General features: G+C 36.6%; 1 protein-coding gene across 10 annotated transcripts in view; it reads right to left on the bottom strand.

Annotated features, from left to right (window-relative positions):
- Window positions 1-23,752, bottom strand: part of RASAL2 (RAS protein activator like 2) — a 302,791-nt gene that overhangs the window by 49,218 nt on the left and 229,821 nt on the right. For all 10 annotated transcript variants that reach the window (XM_031435709.2, XM_031435711.2, XM_031435712.2 and 7 more), the window contains one exon: window positions 7,176-7,285. In XM_031435709.2, the coding sequence (XP_031291569.1) occupies window positions 7,176-7,285 (110 nt within the window). The remainder of the gene's footprint in view (window positions 1-7,175; window positions 7,286-23,752) is intronic.

The following is a 23,752-nucleotide window of genomic DNA, read 5'->3' as shown; positions in this document are numbered from 1 at the left end:
TAAAGGCTCCCCATTATTGCTTATATGATAAAACCCAAACTCCTCAGTCTGACATTCAAGGACCATTCTGTGTATGAAATATTGGGTTGAAAATAACCTCCACTCAGAATTTTGAAAACATTGCTCCATTGACTTTTGACTTTCAGTATTTCTATTGAGAATTCCAATTCAATCCTTCCACACCTCCTTTGTATGTAATCTATTTTTTCCTTTCTAGAGGCTCTGAAGTTTTTTTTAAAGCCTTGGTGGTGTGCTCTTTCATGATAAGAATTGACATGTGTACAAGTTTTGTTTTTCATTCACTGTATTGGGAATTTGATGGCTTTTCTGATCTGGATATTTATATTTCCTTGTTTTGGGAAACTTTCTTGCATTATTTCTTTGACAATTTCTTCTCAAAATTTTCTAAGTTTTCTTTTACTAGATTCTTCTGGATTGATTTTCTCATTTTCTGTTCCACTTCCTGGGAGAGTGACTTGACTTTAGCTTTTATATTTTAATTTCTAAGCTCTCTTTCTTGTGTCATTGAAGTTTCTTACAGCATCCTGCTATTGTTTCATAGATGCACAATCTTATCTTTTGAAAATATTTATTATGCTTTGAAGTTGTTTTTGGCCTTATGCATTATCTTTCTTTCTTCTGGGTTCTTCTTTCTCTCTCTCCTATTTATTTGTTTTTTCCTCTGTATTTCAGGTTAGAGAATTTCCTCAAATATCTGGTGATTCTTGGCCATCTGTTTATATTTAAGATTAAAGCACTGGGGGGAGGGTATAGCTCAGTGGTAGAGTGCAGTGCTTAGTATGCATGAGGTCCTGGGTTCAATCCTGGGTACAATCCTGGGTACCTCCAACAAAAAACAAACAAACAAACAAACCTAATTACCCCTCTCATTAAAAAAAAAAAAGATTAAAGTACTAAAGAACTCAGTGGAAGCTTTGTGTACTAGAATAGAACTTCCAGATTAATGAGTTTCATTTCAGAGTACTTCCTGGCCAGCTGTTTTTGTTTTTTTTTAAAATCATTTAACATCTTAATTGAGATATAATTAACATACCATAAAATCTACTCATTTAAAGTGTAACATTTTCATTATATTCAGAGTTGTGCAACTGTCACCACAATCTGAGCTTAAAACATTTCATCACTTCAAAAAGAAAGAAACCTCATGTCCATTAACAGTCATTTTATTCATCACTCCCCCTACCCTGTATCTCCAGTCTCTGGCAACCATTAATCTACTGTCATACTGTAAATAGATTTGCCTCTTCTGGACATTTCACATAAATGGAATCATACAATATATGGTCTTTTATAACTGGCTTCTTTCTCTTAGCATGAAGTTTTTAAGGTTTATCCATGCTGTAGCACGTATCAGTACTTCATTCTTTTTATGACTGAATAATACTGCATTCTATGGATATGCCATGCTTTGTATATCCACTCAGCAGCTGATGGACATCTGGGTCATTACCACTTTGGGGCTATTATAAATAATGTTGCTATGAACATTCATGTACATGTTTTTGTGGAGACATACATTTTCATTTCTCTTGGATCTACCTAGGAGTGGAATTACCAGCTGAAATTGTAATGGGGGTACACAAATGTTGGTATCTGTAGGTCTTTTCATCTGGGTTGGTTCAATTTTTCAAATTTGCTCTGTGATAAATGTAAACCTGGCTACTGGCCTTCTAGAGCTGGGGGGGAGTTGGACTTTTCCAAAGTTCTGGTGGGTGATTGGATAAACCAATCTCCTTCTTATGTTAGAGGCTGCTAGCTGTCTTTCTAATGCCCATCCTTTTCTCTTTCCTTAATAACAGACTCTTGTATTATTGGGGGCAACAACGTATTCAGGTATAACATTTCCTAGTCTTGCAGATAAAGGTGACAATAAGACATAAAAAGAAGTCATTGGATGGTGTTTCAGGGAAATTGCTTTAAAGGGAGATAATGTGGCTGGAAGACAGGTGTCCTTTTATGGGCCCCTGTTTTCCGGTGCCTGAAACATGGATGCTATGGCTGGAGCTTCAGTAACTGGCTTGTGTTTATAAAGAGATTCTGGAAGATCTTAAGACAGCAGAGGAAAAAGCCCACAAAGAGGCTGAACTCTTAGTCCTAGACTGCCCACCCTCAGAGATCTCATACGTGAGGAATATATAACTCTACCTTGTTTAAGCCGCTGCTGTTTTGAGTATCTGTTAATCAGCAACTGATCTGAATCGTAAGTGACAGACTTCTTTTCAGAATTTCCTTCTGCAGGCAACTACGTCTGATCTTCCTCTAATTTTAAGTAATATATTATCCAGATTTCTCCTAGTTTCAACAAACTAGAAAATGGAGTTCATATTTCTGTTTCTTATACTGTGTCATTTTTAAGACAAAAAAACACAGAGTTTTTTATCTATCAACTTAAAAACTGGAACTTTACCTTTCCAATCATGGCTTACCTCATGCTTTACATATCGTGAAATATCCAGTATTTCTTTTCAAGCCCTGTAATTTCCTACTCTCTGCTTCTGCCTTCTATTTCCATTGTGAGGAATGCTCTCTCCATGTATCTGTTTCCAAGTTCAAATGGTACCTGTTTTTTAAGGTTCACCTCACAGGCCACCTGCCCTCGAAAGTCTTTTCTGATCCATCCAACAAGAAGTAATCTCACCTCATCTATACGCCCCCTTCCTAGACATTTACTTCTTTTAGAGGACTCTTTGAGGTTGGGGGCGGTGTCTTACTTTTCTATATTCCCTGGTAGTACATGGCTTTCTAGTCTGTACATAACTGTCACAATTAGATATGCTACTGTGTATCAAGAAATTTGTTTTTTAGAAACATTAATTATTTGGCAAGTTTTCATTCCTTATGCCTATGCCCCACAATTTTACAAAGGAAATTCTGAATTTAAGGATCATTATAAATTGACCCCCAAAGCAACACTGGTACCAAATTCCTTCAGGGCCTTAGAGCAGAGTTTGTGATTTGCAGATCATCGGCTAGACAAACCTGGAGCCATCAGGGTCTTTTTGACCAATTAAGTCTGCATGTTAAAATACCCTATGGTCTTTTGCACAGAGAAGCTTACTGATTATTTGTAGTAAACTTTCTTTAGAGGAAATTAAGTCATTTAAAACTATTTTTCTGCCATCTTAAAGCAGTAACTCAGACCTCACGGGAATAATTTTATCTTTTTAAAAATGTAATGAGGGCAGATAAGGTTTGTGGTTATAAAAGCCTTGAAGAATTCAAAATATCATGATCACTACTTCATTATCCTCCTGATATCCCAGATACACTGTTCCCTCCTCTTGAAGAGCAGAGAGAGAAATTTGCACAGTGTCATAATGAGAAATTTAATAAGAAAGAGATCCCTGGCTTCTTGAGTTTAGCATTCTGGTCAAATTTGGCCAGGTAAGCCACAAAGAAAAAGACTGACAAGTTGGACAAAATGAAAATCTAAAACTTTTATATAATTCAGAGGTATGATTCTAAAACACAAGAAACAGATTGGAAGAAAAGTTTAACAGTGTGCGTAACAGTGGCTTACAATCCCTAGTAACAATAAAGCACTGTCCTAAACCATAAGAAAAAGACAAACAGCTCAGAAGAACAATAGGCAAAGATAAATAAGCAAGTCACAGGAGACAACATGTGAAAAGATGGTCAACTTACTAGGCATTACGGAAATACAAATTAAAACAAAGAAATGGCTCCCGCTTGTCTTTATTTTGAGAGGCAACATAGCATAAAGGTTAAGAACGCAGACTCCAGCTTTCAAGGGTGGTGACTGAGTCTGTGGAGAGCCCCCAGGAGCTGAAGCTGTCACATTCCCTCCACTTTAACTTCCTACTGCAAACAATAAAGGCTGTTCATACTGGGTATTTTTTTGTTTTTTTTTTTAAAGTGTGTAGACCCCAGAGCTAAGAGTTCTTGGATTTGAACCACAGTACTGCCACTTTCTAAGCTGTGTGACCCTGTACAATTTATTGATTTCTGTTTCAGTTTTCTCATCTTCAAAATGAGGTCATGACTATAACTAGGGTTCTTGTAATGATTAAATGAGTCAGTTTATGTAAAGTGCTTAGAACTGCATATGACATATAGTATATATACTGCAGACGTATTATTACTATTCATCCATCATACTGACAAAATGTAAATGGTTGTTCAAAGGATAAAAGTAACCTTAATCTGTTGGTGGGAAAGGAAATTAGTACAGCTTTTTTGAAGGACAATTTGATAATGTGCATACTCTAAACCTAGTAGTTCTATCTCAGAAATCTAACCCAATCACATAAGGACAGAAAGGTACATATCAAAAATGGTCATTACATCCCTATTTTGTGCTAGAAAAAGGGAAACAATTAAATATATGTCAACAGAGAAGTGAAGTACATATGTTACAAAACAATGTAGCATACTAAGAAAGCAGCTGTTAAAAAGAATGATGTAGATTTATACTGACATATAAAGTTGTCCAAAATATTCACACTAAAAAGCTAAGTCACAAAGTTACACGAGATGATCTCCCTCACATGAAAACAGGAAAAACAAACATATATGTGCATTTATGTATGGATTTTTAAAATGGTTTGAAAATATACGAACTGTTAATGAGGTTATTTATATGGGGAGAAAAGGAAGGGAAAGAGGCATTTTAGTTTTTTAAGCTGTATTTATGTATTGGAACTTTTTCTTTTAAACAACAAAGATACAAGCATATTTTACTGTACAACTTAAAAACTGAAAAAGGGGGCTGTTTACTAGGTTTGTCTAGAGTTTCTATTGATTTGATATAAGAATAGGAATGTTTTTCTACTTAGATTTAGATATCATATACCATTTTGGAAGAAAGGGCCTGATTGTGGCAACTGATGGATTTCACACAAGACCAGGGGGTTTTGGAAAATCACACCTGCAAGGGTACCAATTTAAAGAACTCAGTTGATTAATATCTTGTACTTTAGTTCTATTTATCTGTGTCTGCAGATGATCTGAAGGTAAGAGAGCCCATTTAAAAAAACAAAAATAAAAAACTGATACATTCAAACTTCTATTTAGTACATCCCTATATAAGAATAAAGTTTTTGAAACATTTCTTTATAGGAAACTATCATTCAAATGGATTTGAAAAATAGAAAGGGTTGTCTAATGCTTGAGATTCACTAGCACTTTTTTTTTTATTATGCTGTATTTGAGACAGAAAGATACTACTATTGACTGAAGTAAAACACCATAGAAGGCACATATAATGAATTTAAGTCATTGGAAAGGCTACAGAAGCACTGACTGTATAAAAGTAACAGCAGACTCTAGCAGAATATCATCTTTTGGTAATTCAATCCAAGAATCCCTTTAGGCTACCTAAAGCAAAACAGAATAGGAGAGAGCACTTTGAAATTAAGAAGGTGATATTTAGTGCAAGTTTAAAAAATAAAATACATCTACAAAAAATATCTCCTTGTCTCTCAGATTCATACATGAGGCTGCAGAGTTTAAGAAACAGGGTGTTGAATTGGGTGTTTTAGTTGCTGCGCCATATCCTTGTTCTTAAAAACCAGTACTTTGAAAAAATTTGTCATTCTACTTTGCTGAGACTTATTAAAATACTTTGAATTCTTACAATGATGAAAGTTGCAGAATAATAGAAATCCAAGGAAAAATATGAGAAAAAAGGTCTTCTTTAAATGATTACCTTAAAACAAAGAGATAAAAAGGATATCTAACGATAACAATTACATTGCAAATTGACAGATTGCAGCTTTCACAGAACATCTCTAATGTGGTTCAGGGCTCTCAGAAGACCTTCTCATCAACTCAGTATGGGGGACCAGTTATTTCATGTATAAAATAAGGAGAGTAATTATCTGCCTGGCAAATCTATAATCTGCCATGATAGAGATTATAGTTCTATATTTCTGTTTCTTATGTAGGTAACTGAAAATAATGGACTGATTACCAAAAGAAAAAAAAAACCGAGTATAAATAAGAGTATCATTATGAATGACAGACATGAATTTAAATCCAAACTCTACTACTTAGCTGTGTGACCTTGGGCAAGTTTCTCAATCTCTTTTGCTTTAGTTCCTCATCTGTAAAATGAGGATAATAATGGTATTGAGGGTTGTATTAAATCAGAGACTATATTAAAAATGCTTGGCACAGAGTAAGCACTCAATAAATACTGGTGATGGTGGTGATGTGTTAAGACCCAACAAGTACCATGTCCTAAACTTTGGGCATCACGGAGACATGAAGTGTTAAAGATATGTTCCAGCACACGCAGTCATCTTAGAACGTTGTTCTCCTTAGCGAGGTATCCATCTGAAGTTTGCTCAAGCCAGGAGTCCTAATTATTGAAATCCATGCTTGCTTTTCATACATGTCTTCTAGATGTGACTGCAAATTAATGAGACTGATTCCATATACTATACCCAAAGAACAACGTAGCAGTGAAGGCCATGGACTCTAGAGCCAAACTGCCCAAGTTCAAATACCATTTTTGCTGTTTACTAAGCAGTACAACCTTGAGCAAGATTACTTAACTTCTCTGTTTCTCAGATTCTTCATCTATAAAATGATAATAATAATGTTTATCTTAATAAAGAGCAAGATCCTACTGTACAGCACAGCGAACTATATTCAATACCTTGTATAACCTATAATGGAAAAGAATATGAAAAGGAATATATATATGTATAATTGAATCACTATGCTGTACACTAGAAATTAATACAACATTGTAAATCAACTATACTTCAATAAAAAACTATTAAAAATAATATTAATCTTATGGGGTTATTATAAAAAATTAAGGAATATAAAGCACTTAGTACAATGCTCAAAAAATGTTATCTGTCGTCAGCATCATCTTATAGTCATCCTGCAAAAGAAAGATATGCCTCTAATCACCAGAACTTGATTCTACAGAAATAGCACAACTGATTCTGAAATAAGTTCTTAGGTATCCATACACTTTCCAATATTGTAAGATTTTAAAACTGGTTGGGTATTTGAGCCACTGTTGGCTATCTGAGCTCCTCAATAGGAGCAAGACCAAAAAGTAAATTCTGTGTCAGATCTTTTCAACAGTCATTCATGCAAAGTAAGAGAAGACCAACATGCTTTATCAAAATCCACTGTAAAACTGCTTTCTTTGTCTTTAGCAAGTTAAGTCCTACCTGTCATCTGTATTGCGAAGTGAGGGAAGTCGAAAGCTCGTGTTTCTGTCAAGCTTTGACTGGCTTTTGGTCCTCTTGATGGAGCCTTTCAGGCGCTTGCTGAAGAACCCCTAGAATGAAAAGGCAGAAGGTGATGGGCAAAAGGGAACCTCGCTGTCTCCTAACTCATCTGCACGCCTTTGCAAAAGATATTCAGTCTTATAATGAAGACTAGAAACAGAACTCAGCTTTTAATATTTTTAATTTGTAAAAAATAGTTGCTTGAAATCATTTGATAATGTGATAATTCTTTTCTTCTATGCTAATTGGGAAAATTAAACTTTTTCATAGCCCTTAATTCCTTATTTCTTAAATATTCTCTATACTAGCTATGGTAAAGGAACTTCTAACTTCTAAGGTAATATGTTGGTGGTCTCAAAAGTGGTAATATTTGGTCTGTGTCACCTTGGATATGGTATTTGTGAAGCTAACTTTTAAGTGTAGCTGAGGGATGTATCATTTATGAACCAACGAAGCAGCGAGACTTCAGAAGAACAAAGTGCCTTACAGTTTTTGGCCCCTGCTTGCCGTCTGCCACTTCTACCAAACTATCTAGAATGCCTTGAACATCTTCCTAGTCTTAGCACCTGGCAAATAGTGGGCATTCAAGAAAGTTCGTTGAATGAAAGAAAAAATTGCAGAGAATGAATGACAGTGATCACCACTTTCAAGAAACAATTCTACTGCTGGCAGATGAAAGGACTTCTTACAGAAGCATTATCAAAATGTCTTAAAAAAGGTTTTAAGAGTATTTTGCTGCGTGGAAGTAACTCTTTCTAATCATCTTGTGATGAATATTAGCTTATAGAGGCTCTGTAAATAAATATTTCTACAAGGAAAAAACTATTTTATTTTTTGCAGCATCAGCACATTGAATCTGTTATATGCTTTTAGTTACCACTAAAGGCCACTGTTTTGGGGTGAAGACTGTATTTAAGATAAGCTAGGTTATGCTTGCCTAATCACCCCACAATCTTAATGGCATAAGACATACCATGTCTATGAGCGGGTCGAATAACGGAGATGGGGACCTGGCTCTACACTGTCCTCGCTCAGAGACTGAGACTAAGGAGGCTCCACCTCTGTGCTCCTGCAGTTGCTGCAGCAGGATAAAGGAAGTGTGACACATTACGTACCTGCTCTTAAAGCTTCCATGTCACTTGTGGTCTCCTTTTATTGGACAAAAAGGTCACATGACCACACTTAACTCCAATGGGGAAAGAATGTACAACCCTATCATGTATCCAGAAAGAGAGCTGGAAATACTTGGTCAGCAGCAGCGTGGACCCCAGTGCTTTTCCACCCCAACCAGTTTGTAAACACACAAGAGAAAAATGGAAACCAACTTATCTGAATCAGAAATAGAACTATTTAGCTGGCGAAAGAAAAATGCTCATGTTATGTCTTGTTTTTGTAGCCCAAAGAACGAGGGTAAAGACTTCTAGAGAATATCACACAGACATCATTCCCCAGGCTGTTTCATGTCCTCTAGGCTGTTTGTTTTTTTTTTTTATTATAGGTGTATTGAGATTGATTGCAAGGGAAAAAAAACAAGGCTATTTTTTAAAGTACAATATTTCTCAGAGACAGGCATTTGCCTGGTCTTCTGTACAATCTTAGCATCATTAGGGAAAGTCACTGTCATTTGTTCTCTAAGACAAAAGCTTTATTTACTACTTGCCATAATTCAGTCAAGATGAGTCACCACATTTGCTCATAAATGTAGTCAGCAAACCAGACCTAAATTTATAGAATTCTATTAGGATCACTTATAGTTGGCTCAGAAACCACTGGCCTTAAGCTGAGATTCAGCCCAAGGACCTGACCAAATACCGTATCTAAATACAAGTCTAACAAAAACACAGTTAAGCAGGTAACTGAGAATATACTACTAGACAGTCACTCATTAGTACTTTACCTTTCTGTGGCACTTTATTACATCATGCTTCATATTTTAATCCATTTGTTTATTAAATATTTATTTTATGTGTATATGTTACAAATCACCATACGGTGTTGTAAGGGAATCACAGATAAAACAAATACCAATTCTGCCCTCAAAAAGCCTGTCGTTTAATATAGGATTAGAAATTAAGTACAAATAAATATGACACGACATGCCTTAGGCAGGCACATGTGCCTGGCATATTTAATCACAAAATAAAACTATCATATTCCTTTGAATCTAGGACACCCGTGACTGCAAGTCACACCACTATTTTATGTGTAAACTAAGAAAAAAGCTGCCAATTAAACTATAATACAGTGCCTTGCCGCTTAGAATTTTAATTTTGTATTAAAGAGCTTGGTTTTTAAAAGACTTATTTAGGGAACTCTTGTCTTATATCACATAGTGTATACACAAAAAGAATATACAAAATAAATCGGTTAAAGTATTCCCAACGCTGCTTCATTCTTCTGAACTACTTTCTGACTCTGAGTAGTTGTTGTTCAAATTTCCCCACAGAATACCATGATATATTCTTTCTTTCAAGAATGTTGATGACAAATAGCATAGTGTAAAAGAGTAATCTACAGAGATTACTGGGATTGCTGGGGTCTTCCTAGTTTACCATGGCTGCTTCCAAACCTTTATTCCATAAAATAATGGTTTGGAGTAAAGCATGTTGTTTGAGGTTCATACCATCTAGATTTAACATCCTTTATCATTCTTTGCTGTTCTCATGCATTAATCTCTCGTTCACTTTCCTTTTTCCATGAAGGACTTTAGCCTCTCGCTTGCAATATTTCTGTCTCTTAACTCCTAAACACCATGCCAGTAAATAACCAGGTAGCGATCCGTCTGATATCCTGGCTTCACATTTCCTTAACCCCAATAACCCTTAACCACCTCTCCAGTCACCCACTCCTATACCCGCACACTAGATATTATCATTATTCAGATCTGCCGCCTCAGGCATCTTAGGCAGTAATTCTCTTCTTCCTGACTTTTCTTTCTGACCCAGTATCTCTTTCTCCAAATACATCTGCTCTTTAACTTCACAGAAACCTCCAGTCTCTTGACCACCCCATTTTCTCCCTGGCCCTGTTTTTCTCTCTAGTCAACCTAGATTCCTGGACTAATCATCTGAAGCTATTCAATTACCAGTAACTTCCATTCTCTTAATGATCATCTATCCAAAATCAAAACCAGATCAATGTTTAAAATCTGGTCCCATGATCAGGCTGCTCAGGAAGACCACAGAGCTCATTAGGCTGATGCCCCTAAATATTCACTGTCTCCAAGCTTGGCTTGGTTTCTGCTGTGCCTCTGCCTGGACCAGCCAGGCACTGAGGCTTCCAGCAACATTATCCACTCTGGGAAACCTCAGAGTGTATGGCACGCCCTCTTGCCCACCTGGTCCCTTCTGAGCAATTCCTTACATACAGGTCAGTATGCTTTGTATCATGTACAGCCCTGGCTATAGCTGAGTGGACCAGGAGTGAGCAACTGACCTAAACGTACCTAACAGAGTGGTCCTGGTAAGAGTTCTGCCTATAGGATATGGTATCATCTGGTAGCTACTAACTGCTCTTACCTGACCCCTGGCCATTCCCTGCTTTGTGCTTTACACGCCAGCAACTATAAAAGCCTACAATTCTCTCCATTCACCAAGCATCTTTGCTATTGCTCATCCTCCCTCCTTTTCCCCTGGCTAAGTCATCCTTTCAGACTCAGCTCAGGCATGATCTCTTCGAAGATGCCTTTTCTGGCACGTCTTGACCCTGCTCTAGATTAGCTGGCCCTCCTCTGTGCTTTCAAGTATCTATAAATAGAGCCAGGCTTACATCTAGCACACTGCATGCCCACTGATGTGTCAACAGCCTTCCCTTCTAAACTGTGAAATCCTTCAGCCAGGGACTAAACACTTTGCATTCCCAGGGCAGATCTGATATCTGGCATTTAGTAGGGGCTCAACATATGTTTGTAGAACTGAAACAATAAAGGCAGTGAAATGAATAAAAGCCATCATGGTGTTTTTGCTACAAGTGCCACTATGGAAAGAACAGGCAACTCTGAATCAGGAAGTGTGGCTTCAAGTCCTGGCTCCAATTTCCCCCAGTTGAATGACCTTGAACAAGTCACAACTTCTAAGTTTCAGATTTCTTATTCATAAAATGAGGACTGAAAAATTCCTAAGGCCAGGGGGAGGGTATAGCTCTATGGCAGAGTGCATGCTTAGCACACACAAGATCCTGGGTTCAATTCCCAGTACCTTTAAAAAATAATAATAAAATACCTCCCTCTCCCCCTCCAAAAAAAAAAAAAAAACCAAACAAAAAAAACAAACCAAAATTTAAAAAATTAAATTAAAAAATTCCTGAGGCCACCCCCAAAGAATAACTGAATGCAAAAGTACTTTTAAAATAATGGAAAACAGGAACCTATGAGTATTAACTGAATAGAAACCTAGGATGAGAGACTATGAACAGGCTCAGTGAAATCATAATTTTTCCTCTTAGAAATCACCACAACAAAGGAAGGGAAATAAACTCCACAACAGCAGGGATTTGGGGCTGTTCAGTTATGTATGCCATTGCCTGTAAGTGATACTTGGTACATCACAAATGTTCAAAAAACATTTGTTGACTGAATAAAGTTTACTGAAGTCTTCCTGGGTATCAAGCACTAGCCAGGTGCTTTCCAATATGTAACACAATTTAATCCATGCAACAACTCCAAGAAGCCGGTATTTAGTAATGGGCTTTAGGTAACACAGTTAGAAGAGGAGTTAGGATTTAAACCCAGTGTATTGCTAGTACTTAAAAAGCTTCATTTGTTCACATATTTACTGAGTACCTATTATTTGCCAGACACTTTAGGCTCTTGAGATATGTCAGTGAACAAAACAAACAAAAATCTTTGCCTTCATTAAGCTTATATATCGGTGGAAGGAGACAGACAATCAACAAAGAACAAAATTAATTAGCAAAAGACAAGCACTACAGAAAAACAGAGCTGTGTAAAGAGGGTTGGGAATATAAAGTGGTCATGGTAAGCCTTATGGAGGAAGATCACACTGAGTAAAGACTTGAACGGGTGAGTCAGCGTGCAGATATCAGAAGGGAAAAGCATGGCAGGCAACAGGACTAGGCTTGGCAAAGACTTTAAGGTAAAAGCACACCTAGCATGATCAAGAAAGAGCCAAGAAGTCAGTGTGGCAGGAATGGAGAAAGCAGTAAGAAGGGTGGTGGGAAACGAGGTCAGAGAGGCAGCAGGGTGGGGCTGGTCCTGGTAGTGGGGTAGGTGTTAAAGCGTGCAAGTCCTGTAGGCCACCGTAAGGGTGTCACCTTTTACTGTGACTTCTAAGGAAATCAATAATGAGACAAGACCATTCAAATCAGTCATAAATAAATAAGCACATGCTTTTCTGAGAGAAATACTTTAAACTATGAACATTTAACAGGATTTTGAGCAAGAATGCACAATATATGAAGTTCATTTTCTTCAACAGTAGATCACACAGCAATAGCCGAGATACAGGGAAGGTGTCTGACTCTTCCCAAGTCACACAGCTGCTAAGTGAGAGAGGAAAACTTCACACTCAGCCAGCCTGACCCTGGAACTCTTGCTTTTTAATCACTATACTGTATCAATTCTCCAATTCTCTTCAAATACTGTAGGCACTATAATATAATGCATTTTCCCCACGTGTACTACTTAATTTCTACACATATCTTACTGTAGAATTATATACCACAAAGAGGCAGAAATACAATATGATAATTCAAAACTGAAAGAAAAAAGAAAACAAGCAAAACCCCCACTAATGTGACATTTGACTTAGAAAAATTTGTTAAGATTCCTATCTATATAATTAAACTAAAGTACAATTGAAATCCTATTGAAATTACTTTTATATGTAACTGATTCAGTGGTCACTGAGAGAAAAATATCCAAATATAAAATTTACAAATAGATGGATGCCAACAGGAAAATGTTTCTTTCTTTCTTTCACATAAAGTTATATTTATATCTATGTCTTATGTTAATTTGAAGAGCAAATGATGTTCCCATAGGTGTACTCTAAAAATCTTACAGCATAAATGGAAACAAAGGAGAAGACAACAAATAAACCTGATTTCATCTCTCTGATGCCAATCTAGTCTGAAAGAACATCAATAAAACCCTCCCAAAAATCCTACCTCATCCAGTTGTCCTCTGAAATGCTCTTGCTACCATCTACAATTCTTAAAAAGAGTAAAAAGCTTCTTATTTTAAACAACTACACTGTCATAGCAATGATACAACTAAAATGACTTAACTTGAAGTAGTTGGTACTCACTATGTTCTGTCAAAATGAGGCTTAAAACCGGCAGCTGCCAGTGGAAGGAAAAGCCAAATGGTGTGTTTCTCTGGAGCTTGGTAAATGCTAAGAGAATGGTAAAAGTTGTCCGCTGCCTGCAAATTGGAGTAACCCCCAAAGACAGAATCTGGCTATCAGGGCATGATTGGTAACTGAAATAAAACTGCTGCTACGCAACCACTCTCAGAAGCCTCAGTGGTGGGAATCAGACACGCTGACTTGCCGGCGTCCTGGTGCTGCTGCCAGTCCCTTAAGACACGGAGAAGAGGGAGAAAAGTGTCATCACCTCCCACACAAAAACACAGTGATGTGCAACAGAACCCTGCCTTAATCGTGTCTGAGACTTTTCTTTACCAGCGACCACACAAGGGATTAAGCAATTCATGGTGATTAAGTAAATTTAATAGCAGTTCCTTAAAAATGTTGCATGACTTACACTAAGAAATGTCAACTAGAAAGGACTCAGGTGAGAACTGTTTTCGTTCTTGCTTTTTAAGTTTTGGTTTAATTAGTACATTAATCTCTGTGTATTTTGCATATTTCATCAGTTCATATTATTATGAATTTTAATTACGTGAGAAGAAGGGCCATATCATACATAAGTTATTCCCTTCCTCGATCTCGTAACGTAGCTTAAGAACTTGTAGATGTTCGATAAACGTTGACTAAAATCTGATTGCAGAAAATAAACAAGGAAAAGGGAAAAGGAAGGGTGACTGAAAATGTTAAACTCTACTTTTCAGTGATCATGTTTTATTTAGTTTTATCTTCCAGTTATTGCACGTCCAAACAGAAAGGAAAGCTAGGTAGTAAGAACAGTAAAAGAACAACAGTTACAAAATGCTTTATAGCTAACAAGCAGTTTCAATGTGGGTAATCTCTCTCCTTGTGGGGGTTTTTGATTTTGGGTTTTTGTTTTTGCTTTTATTTTTGTTTTGTTTGTTTGTAAATTAAAACATCACAGGGAAAAAGAAAAGATTCTGTCATTAAGTTACAATTGTTTTTCTAGCCCAGAGCTGATATATCAGAATCTTTGATCTGGATTTTTGACAAGCATTTAATGATTCTCTTTTATTAAATAAAGTTAGATTTTTATTATGAAACTCTTAAACATACAAAAACATAGAAATTAATATTGTAAATCATACTCCTTAATCAGATCTAACCAATGCTAATGTATTAATATGTTATTAGACTATATTAAAATATAAAAATAAAACATGTATACTACATTATATGATATAACATATTATAATTGTTATATATAATAATAATATAACACTGATACACTAGGGGAGCAAGCAGAAGATATTTAGCATACCTTCTCTATGCCTAATAATATTCTTTGTCTTAAAGGTTCATTTTCATTTAACAGACCACTGTTACCTCAGATTTATTTTGATTATTATCTTCCTGTTAAATTTTTTCAAACCTTTTATTTTCAACTTTTATAAATTATGTCTTAAATTTTATCTTTTCTATTAAAAAATTAGGTTCATTGAGGTACAATTTATACAAGGCAAAATTCACTATTTTTAGTTGTACAGCTTGATGAGTTTTGACAAACGTATACCACCACAACTGAGATATAGAACATTTCTATCACCCCACCCCAAATTTCTTCATGCCCTTTTATAGTCAACCCTTTCCTCCACCCTCAGCCTCTTGAAATCACTAATCTGATTTGTTGCTACAGTTTCATCTTTTCTACAATGTTATACAAATAGAATTATGCAGTAAGGAGTCTTCTTTCAGTTAGCATACTGGTTTTGAAATTTATCTATGTTGGTGCATGTATCAGTAGTCGGTTCCTTTTTATTCTACTGTATGGACATACCAAAATTGTTTACATTTGCCAATGGACGGACATTTGGGATGTTTCCAGTTTGGGTCTATAAAGATTAAAACTGCTTAAAAAATGTGTGAATAAGTCTTTAATTTTGACATGAATTAAAAGCCTACTTGGAAATTCACAAAGGAATAGCAGGAAAGAAATGACAACTTCAATAAGAATGGCAACTAACAACAAGATGTTAATGAGGTGGGGGGCGGGGATCTTGAGAAGAGAAGGAATGTTTTTTTCCTTTATATTTGAAATAATTTTAGATTTACAGAAAATTTGGGAAAATCGTACAGAAAGTTTTCATTTGCCCAGCTTCGCCTAATGTTAACATCTTACATAAACACAGTATAATTATGAAAACCAGGAAATTTAAATAGGTACCACACTGACTGAAATTATAGATTTAATTCCAATTTCACCAGTTTTTTCCACTGTATTAGTTTTCTATTGCCACTGTAACAAATTACCACAAACATGGTGGCTTAAACAGTACAAATTTATTACCTTATAGCTCTGTAGGTCAGAAGTCCAACACAGGTCTCATCTGGCTAAAATCAAGGTGTCAGCAGGGCTGCATTCCTTTCTGAAAGCTCTGGGAGAATCTGTTCTTTGCTTTTTCCAGCTTCTAAAGGCCACTAACAATCCTTGGTTTGTGGCCCCCTTCCTCCATCTTCAAAGCCAGCAATGTTGCCTCTCTCTGAAAGGTTCTCAATTTCTAAGGCCTCATGTGATTAGAATGAACCCACCTGGGTAATCTAGGGTACTCTCCCCACCTCAAAGACTTCAGCCTTAATCACATCCACAGCAGTCTCTTTAGCCATGTAAGACAACATAGTCACAGATTCTGTTTATTAGGATGTGGACATCTCTGGGGGGAACCATTACTCTACCTTTCACACATAGTTCATGTAATGACTTTCTTAGGATTTAGGTCTTTTTATAATATTGTGCAATTATAAACAATGCTGCAAAAAATACTTTGTATTTTCATACTGATGGAAGTGTATTTTCAGGGTAGACTGCTAAAAGCGGGACTGCTGGGTGGGAAGATAAGTGTGTGTATAGCTTTGCCAAAATCCCCTCTAGAAAGGTTGGACCAATTTGCACTCCCATCAGCAATGTAGGAGAGTGTCTTTCCCATAACCTCACCAACTGAATTTCTATATACTATACTTTTTGCTAAAAGGTGAAATAGTATCTCCATGTTGTTTTAATTTGCATTTCTCTGATTCTAAGTTTGAACATTGTTTTAAAAATTGTTCAGAACAATTTTTATTGTTTTTTAGAACTACCTATTCATATCTTCTTTCACTATTTCTATTGGGGTTTTGGTCATTTGTCCCTCATCTTAAAATAATTCTTTATATGTTGTGAATTTTTTCTCCCAGTCAGCTGGTTTTAACTCTATGTTTTTAGCCATGCACTTTAAAAAAAAAGAACATTTTTGCCTCTGGCTTTTCAGCAATCATTACAGAAAGGTTTTTTTGTTTTGTTTTGTTTTTTCCTATATCAAGGTTAGACAGGATTTCATCTATGTTTTCTCCTAGTAGCTGTATGGTTTATTTATTTATTTGTTTATTTTTAACACTTAGATCCCTAATCCATTTGGAGTTTACTCTTGTGTAAGATGTGAAATACACCTTACATCTAATTTTATCTTTTTTCCCAAATGGCCACTCACTTGTTCCTACACTGTTTATTTTGAATACTAACTCCTCAGAAAACCATTCTTGATTTCTCTAATAGGAGTTAGTCTCTTGCTTCTGGACCTAAGATCTTTTGTTTATAATACTGTTTTCCTCTGTTTTGACCAATTAGTTCTATTCTTATTTTATACTCCCTACTGAGTCTTGACTCCTGAAGGCAAACATTATCAAGCTCATCTTTTTATTTCTTCAATGCTTAGTACACAGTGGGCTACTTAATATGCACCTGCAGAATGCTGGACCTGAATCATTACAAAAATCCCAATTCACTCAAAGTAGAGAAGTATCTAACACATCTGAGGGGGAAGAAAAAAACACCCTCAACATTATTAAAATAAAACCACAACTGGCGTTCAAAGAGGGCAGGTTTAGTATCTGAAATGCTCACTTCTGCAAACCACCTCAGTTCCTGCTAATGAGGTGGCTGTTGATTTTCTTATAACCAGAAGAGACTGTGGATCTTACTCAGAGTATGAATATTAAGGAAGATGGCTTTCAGGGATAAAATAATGAGAAATGAAGAGTCAAAACTAAGAAAGAGAACATTCCCCCTAAGTGAGGTCTGTTAGTCTGTTGGACAGTCTCCCAGAGGTTATCACGGAAGCCTGAAAAGCATCAGATAATATAATGTGAAAGACGTTTTCTCACTGTCAGGGGAGATGGACTAGATGAATTAAATTGAAGTTTTTTCTCTCCCAATTCTAGGACTTTAAGAATAAGAGCATCACAGATGAGGGGGAGCTTTGGAGTCTATTAGTTGTTCAAAAAAATAAAATCCTTCCTGCCTCTGGTGAAACAAAATGCACCTAAACTCACATTATGGAAATGGTGGTGAGCAAAAGGTAGAAAGTAAAACAATATAATAATTACTCTTTACTAATGCCTATCAGGGTAGATGCTTTTTTTTTTTTAAAGTATAGAATAAAGTGGGGGGGAGGGAGGGAGAAACACACATGGAAGAGATGTGACTCGGCATATTTATGTAACTTCTAGAGGCTATTTCCTAATGTATTGCATCTACTCTGCAAGCATTTTTTTCCATTATGAATTTAGGCCCCAAAATATTAACAAGTTGGTCCTTACTATATAGTACTTCTTAACCTGCATGGGGTTCTTAAAATATTTCTGTAGTATCTCATTACCATAAAAAGGCACCACAGGCCTTAGAGGAGGTCAAACTAATCTGCTCTTGGTCACACAAGGGAGACACTAGCTAACCATACATTGAAAAAGATGGTTTTTACCACTCCTTTCCTGTTCTAGGTCCAAAATCTTAAATGATAAAAACATGAAATCTTTGTACTGATACTCTGGCAGAATTAAAAAGGCAGGAAACACTGGCCCTAGATCAGAAGGTCGGAAGAGTACAAAGACTTTTTCAAATGCAGGTACCTGATCTCAATGAAGAAGTGCTCCTGAGTGACAAGGATGGTCCCGCTGACTGCGTAGGAGAGAAGCCCAGGTGGCTAAGGACAGAGCATCAGGTTATGGCCTCACTTCTGCTGGATGTATTATCTTTGTTTTGTTTTGTTTTTTGTTTTTTTTTTTTTCATTTAACTTTTAAACAGCTGAGAGCAGACCACATTCCTAAATATCCAATTATTCCTTGAGTGAGAAGCAAACTAACCCAGTCCCCATGAGTCACTCTTTCTACCGTTTAATCTCACAGGGCTTCCAGTGAAGGAAAGCGATTTGCTTCTTCTCACTATATTCCACCCTTAATTCTATTTTACTTAACAGATTAATATAGAATCTTAAAAAAAATCCAGTATACAATGCTGATTAACTTAAAGCCATCAACTAATGAAGGTGCTATGGCATGAAAGGTTAATGTCTTTGCAACATGCACACCTTGGGCGATCACGAAAGTCACCCATATATTGAGATTTCATAAACAGATTAGGCAAAAGAAAAGGTCAGTGCTGGAACTCTAAGATGAATAAGACATAGTTTTGATCTAGAAGAATGGTTTCTAAATTATCTTGACCGTGTATCAAGTGAGTAGAATATGGCTGGTGTGCATTCATAAAATATAAGAATGTCCCAATGTATGACTTTAAAGCAGTCAATAACACAAAACGTTAAAAACAGTGAAATTAAAAAAAATCAAAACATTATTTTCTTTCTGCAATGCAAATGGATTGTGCTGTGTACCCTCTGAGGTATGTACATCCCATTCTGGAAACCACCAACTGGAATGTCACAGACCAGACATGGTAAGCAACTATACACAGAATGGCCCTACAATACAATGGTATCAGTATTATGATGGATAAATGCACAGTCCTATGGAAGGACAGAGAAGGTCAAGGCTAACGTTGCCTACATGAGGTAGGGAGAGCTGGAGCTGGGTTATGAAGGATGACGACATTTTTACACAGTATAGAAGGTGGCCTTACTAGGTAGAAATGTGCAAAGATACTGGAGAAAACTTGTTTGGGGAACTTAAGTTTGGTAAAGACGGAGCACTAAGATGGAGCACTCTCTAAGTTTGGAGGCTCTGAGAACTGGGGTTGGGGATGGGGATACTGAGTATAAAAAACTGAGACTGGAAGGGCAGCCAAAAGCTAGACAACAAAAGGCTCTTTGTGCCAAGTTAACTTTGGTTTGGTCATTCTGTAAAACGTGAGTTAAACAGAAAAACCTTTAGCAGGTGACTGATGCTTTTTGAAGGAAAAGCTAGCTAGCTATGTCTGAAGACGTTCAAATGAGGGCAAGGAGGAAGGGAGAGAAGGAGGAGAGGGGAAAGAACCCATTGTGTGAGCCAAATAAAACGTACAAAATTTGATCATGCCCATGGCCGTGGGACCATAGAGAGTTACTAAAAAGCTTTAAGCAAGGGAGAGTCAAGGTTAGTGATTAGGTTTAAATTTTAAAGAGACTGCTCTGGCAGCTGTGTGAAAGCTGAACTGGGTGAAGGAGGACTTGGAGGCCAGGAGATGAGTTAAAGTCTCCACTGTGTTAGATGGGACTAGCTATATATTTTGAGGGGCTCAGTGCAAAATACTAGTGCCCTTGTTAAAAAACCAGCAAAATGGTAGCATTAAAGGCACTAAAACAGTAATCGTTTCCCTTCCTTCAGCAGTTTCTCTCCCCATCTGCCATGGTATTTTTAATTTGTTGTTTAATGTCATGTTCCTTTGGGCACCAAGGCAAGTGCAGACCTTCACAGGTGCCTAGGATCAGGGTCCACAACTTGGTGTGGGGGTGTGTGTGTGTGACCCACTAGCTGCCAAGTTGCTGTTCCGCAGCCACCAAACACACGTGGTGTGCCCTGGCCCCGGGCAGGGAAGTCGAGCCAAGCTTCTTCTCTTCCCGCAGCTGCCATTCCAACTCACTAGGTACCTGGAATTGGGGGTGAGCAAGGTTTGTTTCAGCTGAGTTGTGGTCCCTGGCCACCTGGCAGACACCAGTGAAGGGCACAGGCAGGGGCAGGGACGGCCCCACCATGAGCAGGCCCCGTATTCCCTATTATGTTTGTGCACAGGCCTGCTAGGGTCAGAGAGTGACCGCTGTGGCTGGGTCAGGCAGAGAGAGAGGGGGTAGCTGGGGTTCCTGGGGGTGGGAAAAGTGGGGAATGTAGAATCCATCCCAAAGAGGCAATGGGAGATAGTACCGTGCCTTGTTTCCAAGTCCTTGCACATGTTCCATTGTCCCACCAGACTTCACTTACAAAATACAAACCCAAAGATGAGTCATTAAGAATTTTGAGATGGTTATTAAACTCCATGCAAAGGGCTTTTCTGAGTGTAGGCCCTGTGCACTAAAGAAATTTGTAGTACTACAGAGTCAAAAATTCAGGGGGAAAACAGTTTTGGGGAAATCATAAGTGGGTACAGTTAGGGGCAAACTGAATTTAAATTACTATCGGGCACCGTAACTAAGCATTAGCAGAATACTAACAGAAGACGCTTAGAAGAAGATTGTTCAAACAATATCACCTTCTATTTCCTAATTTGTAGATTATTCATTATCCATTATCCTGATATAAAAGAGTAATAAAAAATCCTTCTAGATAAATTATCAGCTGGATGAAAGTATCTGTCCTGCTGTTAATCAGGAAGCATTGTGAGACTGGAGATGAGCCCCTGGAAGCGTCACTAAGTGTGCTCTCCGAGGCACTCATCCCTCTTCTGCCCTGACTCCACTTTCAGTTTCATTAATAGTGAAGCTTAATGGGCATTTCAGTCTTTTTAAGCTTTAACCACATTAAGAAAGTCAGAAATTGAAGTTTCTATGCCACATAAGGGTAATAATAGTGTATTTTAAACAATGAGAACATAAAAGCCTTAAAACTGAAGGTGGATTTGCAGCACATGGACAGACTTGGAGAGCATTATGCTAAGTGAAATGTGTCAGACAGAGAAAGCTAAATAATGTATGATATCACCTATATGTGGCTGATATGATGTACATATATGTGGAATCTAAAAATACAGCAATCTAGTGAACATAAGAAAAAAGAAGTAGACTCACAGATACAGAGAATAAACTAATAGTTACCAGTGAGGAGCAGGGAGGGACAGTAAAGGGGTGAAGAAGTGGGAAGTCAACACTGTTGGGTGTAAGACAGGCTCAAGGATGTATTGTGCAACATGGGAATATAGTCACTATTTTGTAATAACTATAAATGGAAAGTAACCATTGAAAGTTGTATAAAAATTAAAAATTAAAAAAACCCTGACAGCAGTATCTATTGCTGTAACCACACAAACAAACTTATTTTACTTACTTATATTACCTACTTTGATGCCAAAAAAACTTATTTTTGACATGAGCCACATATATAATAAATTTAGAACATTAACATTCCAAAATTTTTAGCTGGTGCCTTCTTAAAAATAGACAATATAATATAAAATACATAATAGTTTAGTATAAACTATGTAAGCACATTTTCCTGAAAGAAGAGAACCATGGTAAATAGTTGGGGAGCATGTGACAATGATCCTAAAAGAAAGGAGACGAAAATAGAGAGAATCTTTAAAGGCTGTTCTATTTGTCTTGATGTATATTTCACTCTCCCGCTAACCCTGGGTTTTCTATCACTTAACTTGCCTCTGCATAGAGAAATAGAAATAAAAAGTTAAGCAAAAAATAGCTTTGCTCAACAATCAGGATAATCCAGGTCCTTCTTTTCATAAGTAATAAAGTTGTTTTGCTGACATGATCTGAATAAATCTGAACTCCCAATACAGCAAAAAAAAAAAAAAAAAAAAAAAAAAATCCTTCTAATATGAAGATCTCAGAACTAGAAAAAGCTACAAGAGTATGCCATGAAAATGGAAATGAAAAGAAAGCTGGAGCAGCAATACTTAGACAAAATAGAGATTAAAAGAGATTGTAACAAGAACAAAGAAGGACATTACATGATGATAAAGGAATCAATCTAACAATAAGGTGTAACAATTGTAAACACATGTGTACCTAACACAGCAGCAGATATTAACATAAGAGGAGCAAATATATAAAGCAAATATTAACATAAGAGGAGAAATTGACAGTAAGGCCAAAATGCACTAATAGCAGGGGACTTTAGTATCCCACTTACACCAATGGACAAATTATCCAGACAGAAAATCAGTAAGGAAACACTGGCCTTGAATGATACATTAGACGAGATGGATTAATAGATATATTTCACAACATTTCCTCAATGCACATTCTTTTCGGGTACACATGGGCATTCTTGACCATGGAACAAGTCTAAATCATATCAAGCATCTTTCTGACCATTAACAGTTTAAAACTAGAAATCAACCACTAGAAAAAAACTCCCAAAACAACATGCTAGTAAATAACCAATGGGTCACTGGAGAAATCATAAGAGATTTAAAACTACCTGGAGAAAAATGATAAATAAACACAATGATCCAAAATCTAATGGACGCAGCAAAAGTTGTTCTAAGAGGGAAGTTTATAGTGATACAAGCCTCCCTCAGGTAACAAAAAAAATCTCAAATAAACAGCTTAACCTTACACTGAAAGGAACTAAAACATGAACAAGCAAAATCCAAAGTTAGTAGAAGGAAGGAAATAATAAAAATCAGAGCAGAAATAAATGAAATAGACTAAAAAGACATTAAAAAAAAAGTGAAACTACAAGCTGGCTCTTTGAAAAGACAAGACAAATTGATAGACTTTTAACCAGATTCATCAAGAAAAAAAGAGAGAGGGCTCAAATTAATAAAATCAGAAGTGAAAAAGGAGAAGTTACAACTGACAGCATAAAAATACAAAGGATCATAAGAGACTACTACAAATGACTGACTGTGTGCCAATAAAATGGATGACCTAGATGAAAAGGGCCAATTTCTAGAAATGTACAATCTTTCAAGACTGAACCAGGAAGAAAAAGAAAATACAAACAGACCTACTACCAGTAACAAAATTGAATCAGTAATTAAAAAACAAACAAACCAACCAAAACTCTCAACAAACAAAATTCCAGGATTTAATGGCTTCACAGGTGAATTCTATCAAACATTTAGAGAAGAGCTAACACCTATCCTTCTGAAATTATTTAAAAAAACTGAAGAGGAAGGAACACTTCCAAACCCATTCCATGAGGCCAGCATCACCCTGATACCAAAACAAAACAGATATTACACAAAAAAAAGAAAATTATAGGCCAATATCCCTGATGAACATAGATGCAAAAATCATCAACAAAATATTAGC

Source organism: Camelus dromedarius, chromosome 23 (assembly GCF_036321535.1).
Source record: "Camelus dromedarius isolate mCamDro1 chromosome 23, mCamDro1.pat, whole genome shotgun sequence".
In the NCBI taxonomy this organism is placed as follows: Eukaryota; Metazoa; Chordata; class Mammalia; order Artiodactyla; family Camelidae; genus Camelus; species Camelus dromedarius.
The sequence above is the reverse complement of the archived record's forward strand: the minus strand, read 5'-3'. Positions and strand labels throughout refer to the sequence as shown.